Source organism: Aythya ferina, assembly GCF_964211825.1.
Source record: "Aythya ferina genome assembly, chromosome: 3".
Classification (NCBI taxonomy): domain Eukaryota; kingdom Metazoa; phylum Chordata; class Aves; order Anseriformes; family Anatidae; genus Aythya; species Aythya ferina.
Genome location: NC_140298.1, coordinates 62,167,300 through 62,180,300, shown reverse-complemented (window position 1 = coordinate 62,180,300; position 13,001 = coordinate 62,167,300). Strand labels below are relative to the sequence as shown.

Here is a 13,001-nt window from a genome sequence, read left to right as displayed (position 1 = left end):
GTTGCCTTGGCTGCGCCTCCGGAGCCTGTCTTTTGGTTTAGTTTCATCCGAAAGTAATTCCTTCTGTGTGCTCCAGTATTGCTTTGTGAGGTGAGCCAAGCCTGGTAAAGAGAAGACAATATGGAAACCTGTCTCAAAGGCATAGTCTCACTGTGCTGTGTTCCAAAATGAAACGCTAATATAGGTGGGTCCATAGGTTCCTGATATTGGAGGAGTAGATTTGGACTCTTCCCATTTCATTGCAGCAGCTGCAACTTCACCAAGGCTGGACTCTTAAAATCCAGCCAGTATTGAACTCCTAGGCACCTACCGGGCATGAAAGAGAAGCCTATGACTCAATTCCTTATGCATATTTCATGCATTTTTGTCTTTCCTTGTGATGGACAGTTATTTTTTTTGTTGTTTTTTTACCAGTTGATCTCAATGGTTTCATACAGTGGAAAAAAAACAAACAACAGATTTCTTTGACCCACCTGTATCTGCAACTTAATGTTAACTCATAGAATTCTACTTGATAAAGACTTAAGGAAGTTAAGAAAGCTCTGGGGATTTTTGCATTATAGCCACAAAACTAACAAAAAATAGTCTATTTGCCTTTTAAATGCCTTACTCTAATTTACTGGATTTTTATTTTTTTCTGTGCACAAGAAACAGCACAGCTGCTTTTGATTGTATCTGATGGAAGAGGACTCTTCTTGGAAGGCAAGGAACGAGTGACAGCAGCAGTCCAAGCAGCTCAGAATGCCAATATCTTTGTTATTTTCGTAGTGCTGGACAATCCTAATTCCCGGGTAAGTCAGTGAACAAGGGAAAAGTGTTCAAGTGCTGTGTGAAAACCAAAGCAAATCTTTTTCTTGTCTTTGTAGTGCTTTAGAGCTATTTCATCTTTTGCAGAGGTCAAAGGTATTTAGGCCAGCTTCAGTTTTTCATGTATGAAATATTGTAGGATTTCTTCCTATTTTTATGTTTATCCTCTTTAGTGTTTAAAAACACACAAAAAAAGCTTCCATGTCACAAAATCTAAATCGGAACTCTATCTTAAAGTATAGTGGCTGTAGATTTTCTTCTCCAGAGAAGTAGCTAGCAGGCTGGTAAATCCAAAGTTTCTGTAACCATGGAATCACAGAACGGTTTGGGTTGGAAGGGACCTTAAAGATCACCTAGTTCCAGCCCCCCTGTAGGCCTCCCTTAGGTACTGGCACGCTGCTGTAAGGTCATCCCAGTGGAGCCTTCTCTTTTCCAGGCTGAACAACCCCAGCCTGTCTTCACAGGAGGGGTGCTCCCAACACCTTTATCATCTTCGTGGCCCTCCTCTGGACTTGTTCTATATCAGTGACCTTCTTGTGCTGGGGACCCTAAGGGATGCGTTCTTCTGCCTCAATTTTGGTAGAACATGATCTTTTCTGACAGCAGTTTCCACTTGATATGACAGCAGGAGCCAGTATGAGATTAAACAAGGGACATAAAAGCGTGTGCGAGTAGTGCCTGAGTTGAGAAAACTGGATAGAATATTTAGTAGCTGGAAAAGAAGTGTTTCTGGGAGCTTTTCAGGGAGACTCTAATAAGTGAACGAAGTTGAGTTTCACTTTGAATTATGTGGTGAAGATTCTAATTTTGTAGTTCAAATTTGCTTTTTATACCTTTTTTTCATAGAAAACCTAACAACTATTTCTGATAAGCTGTTACAATACTCTGATTATACCTAATCTAGTTACTCTGGCAAGCTAAAATTCTGGGCAGTGAAATGTCCTTTTCCCAAGGGTTATTCATTTTCTGAGCTGCTACACTTGAGCAACTAAGTTCCTTTACAAGCAGAATTTGTGTTTTTTTTAGTGTTGAAATTAAAAACATTGCTAAAGAATCCTGTTGCATTCAGTCACTGCATAAATTCAACTTGCATTTTTAGCCTTAAAATACTTACAGATGACAGTGTTGGGAAGGCACCAAATGCACAAGGAAAGTGATAACAGTAAAATAAAGTTATAAAATACTAAGGAAGGCAGGATTTCTTTATGGAAATTGGTATTGCAGAAGCTTGATTAAAGCTCTTTTGTTTAAAAGGACAAAAATATTTAAGAGCTTTGTGTTCAGCTTTTGACTTGATTTACTGTTGAATATTTGTGCCTTTCAATATTAAAACTTATTAACCTTTAACAGATGAGAATTATAAAAAATTGAAAAACAGAATAACTGATGTGTGTAGTTGTGTAGTCACGTGAGTTTTTTTTTTTTTTACAGGATTCCATCTTGGACATTAAAGTTCCTATATTCAAAGGACCTGGAGAATTGCCTGAAATCAGATCTTACATGGAAGAATTTCCATTCCCATTCTACATGATCCTTAGGGATGTGAACGCGCTTCCAGAAACTCTCAGTGACGCACTCAGACAGTGGTTTGAACTGGTGACTGCCTCGGACACTTTGTAGACTTTGTAGACAAAACGAATACCTTATTGCTGCTAAACTGCTGAAATACATGAAACGACGTTTCATCGGAGGGTTCCTGAGGTCTCTTTTTAAGTAGGATTAACATACAAGAGCTGCCCTCTGGCAGCCAGACAGCCTGAGAACAAAATGGTTTAGGTGTATTCTCCCATGTGGAGATTATGCAATGGTGAGATGGTGTTTTTTCATTGCTTATTACGTAAATGATGTAAAACTTTCTTCAGTTTCTCTTGTATTACATTTTTTTTCCTTTTAAGTAATAAGTTATTTGTAATGTTCAAAGAGGTAAAGTTATTCCTACTCCTCTCTATTGCAATAAGAAAAATCAGTCTTGCTTCTTGGAAGGCATTTCTGTGTTAGAAGTACTTGAGCTGTCTTGCAAAAAAGTTCTCGTTAGCTTCACCCGGATGGTTAGCCACCTCTTTGGGAAGGGGTGAGGGAGGAAATGGGTGAAGGTTTTAAGCAACCAAATAAAAAAAAATAAAAATTAATGGTTCAGATGGTTTTAAGCAACCAAAAAAATTAAGTACTTGAATACTTGAAACTGTTCTGCAGTTAAACGCATTCAGTTGAATTGTTGCTGATTTTTGGCTGATAATATCATCAGGGAGTTTGATGAATAATGCCATATAGTAATCCCTGTGTTATCAGTTTACACTGTGAAGTTTGCCCCAGTGTCCAAGGCAGACATTGAGGACATGTTTCATTAAGGAGATGTCTTAAAGCATGGACATGATTTTTCATTGCAGAAGCTATGCATCTTATATAGTTGGCTCTAATAAAAAGAGGTACCACTGTTTGTAATCATGCTGTCTGTCTTTTTTGTTAATTTATTCAAGCTTTGATCAACTGGATTTTCCACATGGAAGTAGACAGCATTCTCTAGCAGTGCACAAATCTGAATTTTCATGTGAAAATGTATCCTGGTTTATGTAACTTCAACATCTTTTATGAGGATATGCCAGCATGGAGCTTTGATTGGTGGTGGTCTTGTCTTTTGACTCCTCCCTGGTCTGTTTAGACAGTGAAAATGTGCAGGAAACTTGTTTAAATACGTCTACTCTACATCCTTTATATACAGAAATTGAAGGTGTCCAATCCAAAGCGTGGTGCAGGAGTTGATCAGAAAATAGATGGAACATGGATGTGTTACCAAGGATGTGATTTGTTCTCTTTGCTGTACAGATAGAAAAATCTCAACCAAAGTATCACGGTTGCTGTTTTGAGATGCAGCTGTGCCAAGCCCCTGAGGTGTGAGATAGATCAGGAGAGTTTTCTCACCTTACCTTCGTGGCTGTACCGGAGCTTTGCCCCACTAATACACGATGAGCAAATTTCAGAACTGAAAACATATCAGGGCAGTGATGTCCCCTCAGGATTTAAATGTCAGGTACTATATAATATCCCTGCAAGGTTATGTAGGTCTCTTTTACACAAATGTGTTACGCATACAAATGTACAAACGGTTTGGGAAATTTAACTGTGGAAATAGATGTTTTTACATCATGAGAAAATTGTCTGGGCTGCATTGCCATTTCAAATGTATCCTGAGTACTTGTAGTAGGGAACTCAAGGAAAATATATTGGGAAGGGAAAATAAAAAATATATATATATAAAAACCACAACTATTACCTACTTTTCTTAAAGAGGGCAAGGACATTGACTGTAAGCTATAGTTTCTTAAGGGCTTATTTTTGGCACAGATGACTGCAGCCTGAGCCACGCTTTGATCAACAATGCTCAGAGCACAGTCAAACGCTTACACAAATCTCCTTTATTTCTCCGTACTTAGCGCAGGGTTCGCACTGTACTCGGCACAAGCGAGCACGAAGCCACCCCGGGGCAGCCGCCCCCTCAGTTCCCCCTCAGTTGTTTCGCTCTTTTCGCCCGCCCCCGGCCGGCGGCAGCAAATGGCGGCCGCGGGGCTCCTCCCGCCGGGGCGGGCCCGGCGCTGAGGGCGCTGGAGGCGGAGCCGCGCAAGATGGCGGCCGGGCGGCTGCCCCCCGGGGCGCTCACCCTCAGGCAGGTGCGGGCAAAATGGCAGCGCCTGAGGGGGAATTTCCCTCCTCGCCCGGGGCTGGGTGGCGGGGCACAACCGCTTGGCGTGTTATGGAGGGAGGTGCGGGGCGCGGTGGTTATTTCTCCGGGCAGGACGGAGCCGCTGGCAGCTCGGCTCCTGGTGGCGGGGCCGGGGCCGTGGCGGCGGGCTGACGGCTGTGTGTTGGCAGTTCCTGAGGCGGCAGCAGGTCCTACAGCTCTACAGGAGGATCCTCAGGGCCCTGCGGGACGTCCCCGCCGAGGCAGATCGCCGCTACCTGCAGGAGTGGGCCAGGGAGGAGTTCAGAAGAAATAAGGATGCTACGGAGGAGGTGAGGAGGGGAAATAAATGGGCGATCCCAAGCATGCTGCTGCCTGTGGAGCGCTGCGCGCTGCGTGCTGTGCTTGGCCCCCTGGTTTTGTTCTGGGGGTGGCACATCGAGGCTCGTAAGGAGTCTGCTGTGACTAATTTCTCTTACGAGGCATTTCTGTGGAGAAATACTTCAGCATCTCTGGATATCATCCTTACTTCATGGGGGTAGTAGTTCTCTGACTTCCAGATAACATCCTGGGATTAAGAAGCTAAAAACCCAACAAATCCTGCTTGCCTAAATCAAGAATCAGAAAAAAAAAAAATGCATTGAATAGCATGATAATAATCTAAACTTATCAATGCTCAGGCTTTTTTACAGCTTATTTTTTTAATCTTTAGTTTCATCTATATTTAAGCCAATAAAGATGCAATTGGATTTCCGTACATATGAGCCTGAATTGCAGAAACCTTCTTATTTCTCCTGTCTTTTGTCCTTTGCTTTCTAGTTTGTTTCTTTTCCTAACCAGTGCTCAGGGAATTGGTGGGTGAGTTATGCAGACAGAGCATAAGAATGCTTAGAAAATAACGTTGATGGAAATATCTCCTTTTTCTGTTAAACATCTGCCTTCATAATGCCAGGAAGTAGTTGTCACGATATACTTGCAAAGGTAGTAGACACAGGCATAAAAAAAAATACTACTAGGAGTTTGAATCGAGTCCAAATCTGAGTTTTAAAGCAAAGATGTAACCAACCCCCAAACACATTGTTAAAGAATTGGATAAAATTAATTACTTGTTTTTTTTTTTTTTTTTAACCATGTCAGCAACTATAGTGTTACTGTACATGCTAGAAATAGATCACAACAGTGCTGGTAAGAAGCTGTGTATACTTCAATGTGTTAAGGTATGTGCACTTGCGTAAAACCTGTGTGCATGTGTTTGTTCAGTAGCCTCAATTTTGTTTTACAGGATGCAATTAGGATGATGATCACTCAAGGCAATATGCAACTTCAGGAACTTCAAAGAACACTTAAGCTGGCAAAATCCTGAGTGTCATTTTTTTGACAGCTGGACTTTCATCTGCTGAAAACCAGAATTTGGTTACAATAGCAGGCCTTGATGACATCCTGGTAATGTTTGAAGATGGAATCTACCACAGTGGGATTTTGGTTTGTTTGTTTTTGTTTTTTTTTCATCCCTTTCTTCTCGGCTTGGTTATTCTTCCACATGGGAATCACTCAGACACAAAAGACCCCGAAGAACTGAATGGATGTTGTAGCAGGTGCTGCAGGAAAAGCAGAAAACCCCCCAGATTACAACAGCAGTGTGTTGCTGGGGAAATGGAAAACGAATATAAACCCGATTATTTTGTCTGGTTCCTACTGTGGTGCGTCTGAGTGGTAACACTTGGCATGGTAGAGGAACAGCTGTTACCACCACAAGTATTTTTTTTCCTGAATTTAGAAAGAAGAAGCATTTGAAATAAATAATTGTGTCTAAGAAAATAAAACGTTACATTAAAAAAAAAGTTTTTAATGTAGATGTTGATTTTCAGTTACAGCTGAATAAAACTTAAAAAGCCACGTCTGTATGTATGACAATGAATGAGAGATTTTTAGCCCCGGGAATGGTTATTCTCATGTTAATAGGAAGTATCTTGAAGGTAGTATCAAAAAACCAATTTAAGGCAGAATTACAAATAGGAAATAACTACTTTTAATTTGTGTAGTTTGAAAATGCCTTTACCTCCCTGAATTGCAGCGTATCTTTTATTTTCCTCATGTAATTTACTGATGAAAATGCCAAGGTGCATCTGGGATTTTCTCGACAGAAGTAGCTGGACAGCAGTAGATATTCCTCAGTAGCTGCACGCATTTCAGGTCGTGCTTTCAGAGTTTAGCCAGTGTTTTCTGGTAGAAAGGGCTGACCAAACTCCGTCAGTGAGGGGAGATTATTTTTCAGGTTTGCAGTGTTCTGATCATTCTGTTTTGTTTTCCTTGCTGTTAATGCTCCAAAAGTGAGCACCAAAAAGCCCTGGGCACGCTGCTTGCTCTGCAGCTTCAGTTCCTGAGCCTGGACAGTGCTGGACTGGAGTTGGTGCTGCACGAGCAGGGCTGGGGCTGCTGGCGCCATTCTGTGGTCATCTACAACAGCCACGGCCCTTTGCTTCTGCGGGACATCAAATTCAAACGAATGAAAATAAGGTAAGGTAATAGGAAAAATGAGTTGGCTTTGGTTTTCTGCAGCTGATATGTGTGGGAGAAAAAAGCTGTGGGTGGAAACGAGCATTTTGTTTGTGGAGGTGGTGTCTGGATCTGTGTTAGCCATAATCCTGCAATCCTTGTCTTTGCTGAGGTAGGTCTCTCTGAAACCTTAGCAGGACGATTTCAAATAATTCAGGTGCTAGAGGGTAAGAATCTGGAGTCACGCTTTGCACTGCTCTGAGGGGGGGAACGGCAGGAGTTCCCCTTTCCCTTTCCCCTCGGTGGTTTATTTCCATCCCCACCAGCCGCGGCTCTTTCCCAGGGGACGCGAGGCTCCGCGCTCCTCCCGCGGCCCTGGCTGCAGCCCCTGGCAGGCACGGCCCTGCAAGCGCCTCACCCGACCTGAGGCCTGCTGGCTGCAATTGCCAGCCTTGTGAGCCTCTGCAGCGTCAAAATTGCCTGCCAGAAACCTTCAGGAGCCCACGGGTACTCTGCTACAGCACCTGCGTTTACTGGAGAGCGTGCCTGAGAGAGAGGTAGGTAATACGGCTGGTTTTTTTTTTTGTTTTTATTTTAAAAAGTTCTTCAACTCCAGTAGTTTTGAATGAAGAAGGAGCTGCAGAGGAGTAGGAATGAATTTTAAGAAAATTCCCCCTTAGAGTAAGTACACTTGTTAGTGTCATAAAACCTCTAAAATCAGTAACTCTGCAGCCAAGTTACTGCCTGAAATCCCTGCTGCAAGGCTTGCGCAGGTGTGCACGTTCAGGAGGTTCACTAAAACCACAGCCTTTGTGTTTCCCTCGCATCTGGGCGAGGTCCAGAGCGTGTGGCAGCATTGTGCAGCCTCACTCCGTGATAGCTGGCAGACCTGACTTCTCTGATTTATAGCCAAAACACAAAATAACGAAAGCTTCGACTCTGCAGTCCAAATTTCTCCTTTCCCTTCTGATTTTGTCTGTTCTTCTCTGGATAGAAAATGGCAACGCAAGGATTCTGAGCAACACGTATTTTAATTACTTGGCAAAACAAGTCACTTTATCAGGGGGATATAAAACTTAAATAGCATGCTTCTGCATTCCTACAGTCGCTTAAACAAAATTGTAAACATACGAAAGTGTCTATATGCCTATGGAAGTCAGAGCAATAAAACTAGTGTTGCCATAGCTGCACGTACACGTCCTGCTTCGATAGTGCATTAATAGGAATTTTTAAAAATAGTTATATAGTACAATTCTTCTTTGCTTTGTACAGCTGCTAAGAGCACAAAAAGCTTAATTGCTAGTTCGTTAATGGTGTCTTCAATACTGGAAAGTGTTCTGTATTAATTTTAGGGCTCTGCGGTATAGAAAAAATAAATCTTTCTCCTTGGCATCTGCTGCCACCTTGTATTAGAATTGGTTTTGTACACGTGTTCTGTCAGGGTTCGTTCAGCACATTGACTCGGATCAAGGGAATCTCGTGGAGCCTTCCCAGAGGAGCATGGAGGGAACCCTACAGGGATGCAGGAACAAGTTACGGTGCCCCTCGTGCACGCAGCGCACCGGGACCCAAACGTAGCTGATGAATTTGGGCGTTACTGCTGGAACAAACAGAATTGGAAATGTGACCCTCTGTGAATTACGGTTTGGTGCCTGTCAGAAAGTCACTGCAAGCTGTGATTTTTATTGCAAACCAGCCATAACAATGTGAAAATGTTGCTGAGCTCTGTTTTGCGGGGCTGGAGATCGGTCCTGAGACCTGGAGATTCACCAGGGCCCAGTCCCTCTCTTTAGAGACACGTGGGGGAAAACAGAGAGCGGAATTGTTCAGGGGAATGAAGGAAGGCAGTCCAGACAAAGGCAGCTGGGAGGAAAGCCTGACCCCACAGAAAAATAAACGTCTGCATAGAGGGAACCAAGCTTTCACTTCCTTACAGGACTGCTTCCTAGCTTCTTCAGTGAATTCAGCTGTTTGCTGCTTGAAGGAGAAGAGCTTTCCATAAAAATTGCACTCAGCAAGTGGAGCGTGGTCATGGTAAAATGCTCGCCATCCGTGCCCTAAACAGAACTCCTCAGCCGGATCACTCGATACAGCCCCCACAACTCCGTAACCACAAGGAGCTTTGCCACCGGGACACCGTAAAAAAGCCTGATTTAGCATTTCTTTTAATAATGTAAACCCAAAGAAAAGCAACGTGGCAACAGAAGCCCCTGTACCTAACGGGGCAGCTCACCTCGGTGGGTGCTTGGCCTCCCCCGCCAGGAGCCCCACGCCTCTCCCTGCCTGAGCTGGGCAGAGCGAGGCTGCGGTGAGCAGCTGCAGCAGGAGCAGCAGCCGCAGGCTCTCCAACACCCAAACAGGGATTTATCTCAGTCTGGGCGTCAGGTTTACGTGCGGAACCCCCTCGCCACACCTGACTCAGGTGGAAATGAGAAAATTCCCTTCTTGGCGCGCGGTTTTGGTTCTTAACGCAATTTGTTTTCAAGCAGCACCTGAAAGTTGAGAGTGCAAAATGTCACGGGCTGTGGGAGGTAAGGAGGAAGGGGTCGATCTGCAGCATCTGGTGGTCGGGGCAGTCTGTGTATGAAGCTCCTGGGTTCTGGAGTTTCCCCAGTTATTTCTACTCCTGAAAAAAGAGCGCTTTGTTTGGACGGGCCAGGCACCACAAGGACGTGTCCACACCTAGCCCAAATTCCTGCCGCTTCCAGAGGGCGTCCTGCTGCTGGCCTCGCCCCGCGTGGTGCCCGCTAGCTTTCCTTCTGCACCTTGGTCCTTAGCTTACTGAGCTCCTCCTCCAAGCTCCGGATGTGCTCCTTGAGCGCAGCTTTGTCTTGCTGAGCCTTCTGGTTGGCCTGGCAGCGGGCTTCCTCAATCTTGCGTTCGTACCACTTCTCCATCTGGGTGGAAACGGCCTCGAAGAAATACTGGGTGAGCTCCAGGGCCTGCGAGGTGTCTCTGAGCGCCGGGGCTGGTGCCTGCCCCGCAGGCGGTTCCTGGCTCTGGTGGGCCCCGGTGTGGTGCGGCGCCTTGTGCCTCGGCTGCGCGCCCTTGCTGGATTTCTTCGTCTGAGTTCCTCTGTCGACGAAGCAGCCGCCCGGCGGCTCGGCCTTGGCAGGCTCGGCCAGGGGCTGCAGGGCCGCCTGAACCTTCACGTGGCGCAGTTTGGAGCCCACGAGCTCGGCAGAGGGCAGCTCCTGCTGGAACCGCTGGAAGGTGCTGGCGCCGCCGGCTTTGTCCTTCGGCCTCACGTCGGGAGCAGGGGCTGAAGCAGCAGCGGGTCCAGCAGCCATCAGCTGCTGCTCTGCACCTGCAGAATAAAAACACAGGGTTAGAAAAACCATGGGCATGCACGTCAGCCTTCAAAAATCCTTGCTATACGAAGTGTGCTGAATGATGGAGTGTCCCATGTGCCATGCAGCGTGTGTTGTAGGGGCGTCTGTTACTTCCCTGTAGGGATAGATACAGGGATAGATTTTACAGAAGCCCATGGCTTTGACAGTGCTCCTCTTGGATGTGGAGATCTGGGCTGGAATTGTGTTCTGACTGGTTCGTTTTACTCGGAAGCTTCCTTGGTCAAGCACAGAGAAGTGGCGTGAACCAAGGTCTTCTTTATCCTCAGGTGCCCATGATCCCTGAACAGGCTTCAGTGTTTTCAGCTGTGTTTTTTCCCATTCCATAATGAATTAATAATTAAAAAAAAAAAAAGTAGAAAAAGTAGATTTCTTTCTATATCCCTGTATTATAAATGTTAACAAGGGAAATTAGTATTTTAGGTTCACATCCTTGCCCCCTGCCATTACAGTATCCATGTATCTGAAAAGCTCTTAAGACAGGATCCTTTCTTCACTGGATTTTGGATAATCTATGCACTTTCCTGGCAGACAGGGCTGAAGTAACTCTGACTGGGAAGCTGGAGAAATTGCAGTCAATATTCAGAGCATCGCAAGTCTGGGCTTCAAAGACACAGCGGCAACGCTAGGAAGATCCAGAGCAATCCCACACAAGTAAAAATATAATTTACATACTCCCAGCGGCTGCCTTGACACAATACATACGGGTGGCGGAAAGCACATAGAGAGAGTCAGTGCCGGTGGTGTGAACACAAGCGTCCCCCCGTGAGGTAAAGAGCTTGCTTTTGGATGAGCGTGAGGTAAGTACCTGACAGGGGCATACCCGAGGCGCCGTCCTGCTGCATGCAGAACTGCCCGAAGCTCTGCTCTGGCCCGGGGCCTCTGCTCCTTCCCCCGTCTTCCGAGAGGCTGTTGGGCAGCGTGGCACAGGAGTGCTGGTGGGAGCCCTCCGACGGCAGCAGGGGCTGGGGGGCTTTGCCGTCCTTGGCGCTGTGCGGGTTGTTCTCCGTGTCCAGGGTCTCGGCCAGGGACTCGCAGGTGGACAGCGTTGATTTTGGCCTCGACGACCTGGAATCGCCAGAAAGCTTCAGCTCCAGGTTCTGAATCTTCAGCATGCACCAGGTCTTCAGCTCATCCACCAGGGACATCTGTGAGGAAGAGGATGCACGTTAGAGGATCCTGGCTTCACAGCCTGTGGTTGCTGGGCTGCTGAGGATGGGCAGCAAGGACAAAGCGAGCTAAGCCTGGTACCAGTGGGCTTAGCTGCCTGGACAGATACAGACACTGCAACAGGGAGTACTTAGAGTGCTGCAAATCAGAAAAGACGAGGAAATACACATTAGCTAAGGAAAGGCACCGCTTTAGTCCAAACTACCACCTGTTCTAGTTGAATCTCTGCTTTTTCTAATGCAACTCAAAGCCTTCTGCTCAGGGCCGACTTATTTAATCATAAAATAACAGGCACTTTCCAAGTGCAATGCTTCTACCGTGTGCCCAGTGCTGCCATTTTTTAAGAGTGAAATTCAGTTCAAGACACTTCTGGGACACAGCCTCGTACCAACCTCTGCTCTTCTGTTCATTCAGTGATAAAGATGAGCCCAACACATGATAAAGTACTAACAGCTTTTAAATTACAAAAGTGCTTAATAAGTGTCAACTCTGCAGTTGCCAGTGATCACTTTGAAAATGAGCAGCTCTTCTCCCTGTACGCACATGGCGTCATGAATTTAGGTCAGACCCTCTCATGAGCTTGAACACTTAGTCCATGCATTTAGAAAAGGCCAGCTTATTTTTTCAGTAGTTTCAGCTGGACTCAGCAGCACACGGACAGCTGATACCACTCAATGGCAATTTCGAGTCCTGTGGGAGCACAAGCCTAAGACATCATAGAAGCCAATATCGTTCTTGCCTCTTACTGTGAAAAAACCTAAAGCTTTTTGAGTTTAAGTACTTTTATTTGGAGAAAACTGTGTTGTGGGTGTGAGTAGTTTACACTGGGATTATCACAGCAGCCAGCCTTTTAACACAGATTTGGAACTGTCTTACAAAAAGTCATAACCTTTTACTAGAACAACGAGTATTCATTTCTTCATTCTCAGAAGAACCCCAGCAGTGAGAAAACAAATTGTGTTTTAAGCTTACTGTGAGTGGAGAAACACGGTTTTCTTATCATGTTTTAATGGTGAGTTTGTGCAGAAGCCAGAGGAGCAAGAGCTGGCTCTCAGTTGGAACAGTTCCTCTTGTAACGTTGGTTAACAAGCCTATAAAAGAACTTGCCTACTGGCAGCAGTACACAGCCTGGAGGTGGCGTGCTGTTGCCAAAGTCAGGGGGAAGAACTGCAGCCTTGAATTTGTGGGAGAAAAAAGATGAGACTGAGAAGGGGGAGATTTCCAGGGCACACAACCAAGTGAATGAGAAACGAAAGGACCAACAGGGATCTTGTGCTTTTGTGACTCTTTGCAGGTGCTACCACAGACAGCCTATAACTAAGGAAAAGCTAAAGCACAACTGTTGCAAATTCAGCTGTAGGAATTTGTACAAAGCACTACGTTAGGAAAAAAAAAAAAAAAAAAAAGATACCTTTGTTAGAGATCCCACCTTCGGGCCCACCAAATGAAATTGCAACAGTCGGACTGAATTTCACACCGCCTGTTTCTAATGCAACAGCTTT

The 13,001-nt window shown here is 45.3% G+C and overlaps 3 protein-coding genes across 12 annotated transcripts in view; 2 read left to right on the top strand and 1 right to left on the bottom strand.

Moving 5' to 3' along the window:
• The window catches only part of MDN1 (midasin AAA ATPase 1), a 93,973-nt gene extending 90,724 nt beyond the window's left edge, over window positions 1-3,249 (top strand). For all 4 annotated transcript variants that reach the window (XM_084514365.1, XM_084514363.1, XM_084514364.1 and 1 more), the window contains exons 101-102: window positions 649-791; window positions 2,239-3,249. In XM_084514365.1, coding sequence (XP_084370491.1) covers window positions 649-791; window positions 2,239-2,427 — 332 coding nt within the window. In that variant the 3' untranslated portion in view covers window positions 2,428-3,249. The remainder of the gene's footprint in view (window positions 1-648; window positions 792-2,238) is intronic.
• A 1,147-nt stretch (window positions 3,250-4,396) lies between these two features.
• On the top strand, window positions 4,397-6,379 carry LYRM2 (LYR motif containing 2). Its single transcript, XM_084514361.1, has 3 exons — window positions 4,397-4,472; window positions 4,675-4,815; window positions 5,766-6,379. The coding sequence occupies exons 1-3, from the start codon at window positions 4,428-4,430 to the stop codon at window positions 5,844-5,846; spliced, it is 267 nt and encodes an 88-aa protein (XP_084370487.1). The 5' UTR covers window positions 4,397-4,427; the 3' UTR covers window positions 5,847-6,379.
• Window positions 6,380-7,991: 1,612 nt separating this feature from the next.
• The window catches only part of ANKRD6 (ankyrin repeat domain 6), a 100,394-nt gene continuing 95,384 nt past the window's right edge, over window positions 7,992-13,001 (bottom strand). For 5 of the 7 annotated variants that reach the window (XM_084514354.1, XM_084514357.1, XM_084514359.1 and 2 more), the window contains 2 exons: window positions 11,138-11,477; window positions 7,992-10,286 (listed from right to left, as the gene is read on the bottom strand). In XM_084514354.1, coding sequence (XP_084370480.1) covers window positions 9,727-10,286; window positions 11,138-11,477 — 900 coding nt within the window. In that variant the 3' untranslated portion in view covers window positions 7,992-9,726. The remainder of the gene's footprint in view (window positions 10,287-11,137; window positions 11,478-13,001) is intronic. The other 2 variants (XM_084514356.1, XM_084514358.1) reach the window with 1 other exon arrangement.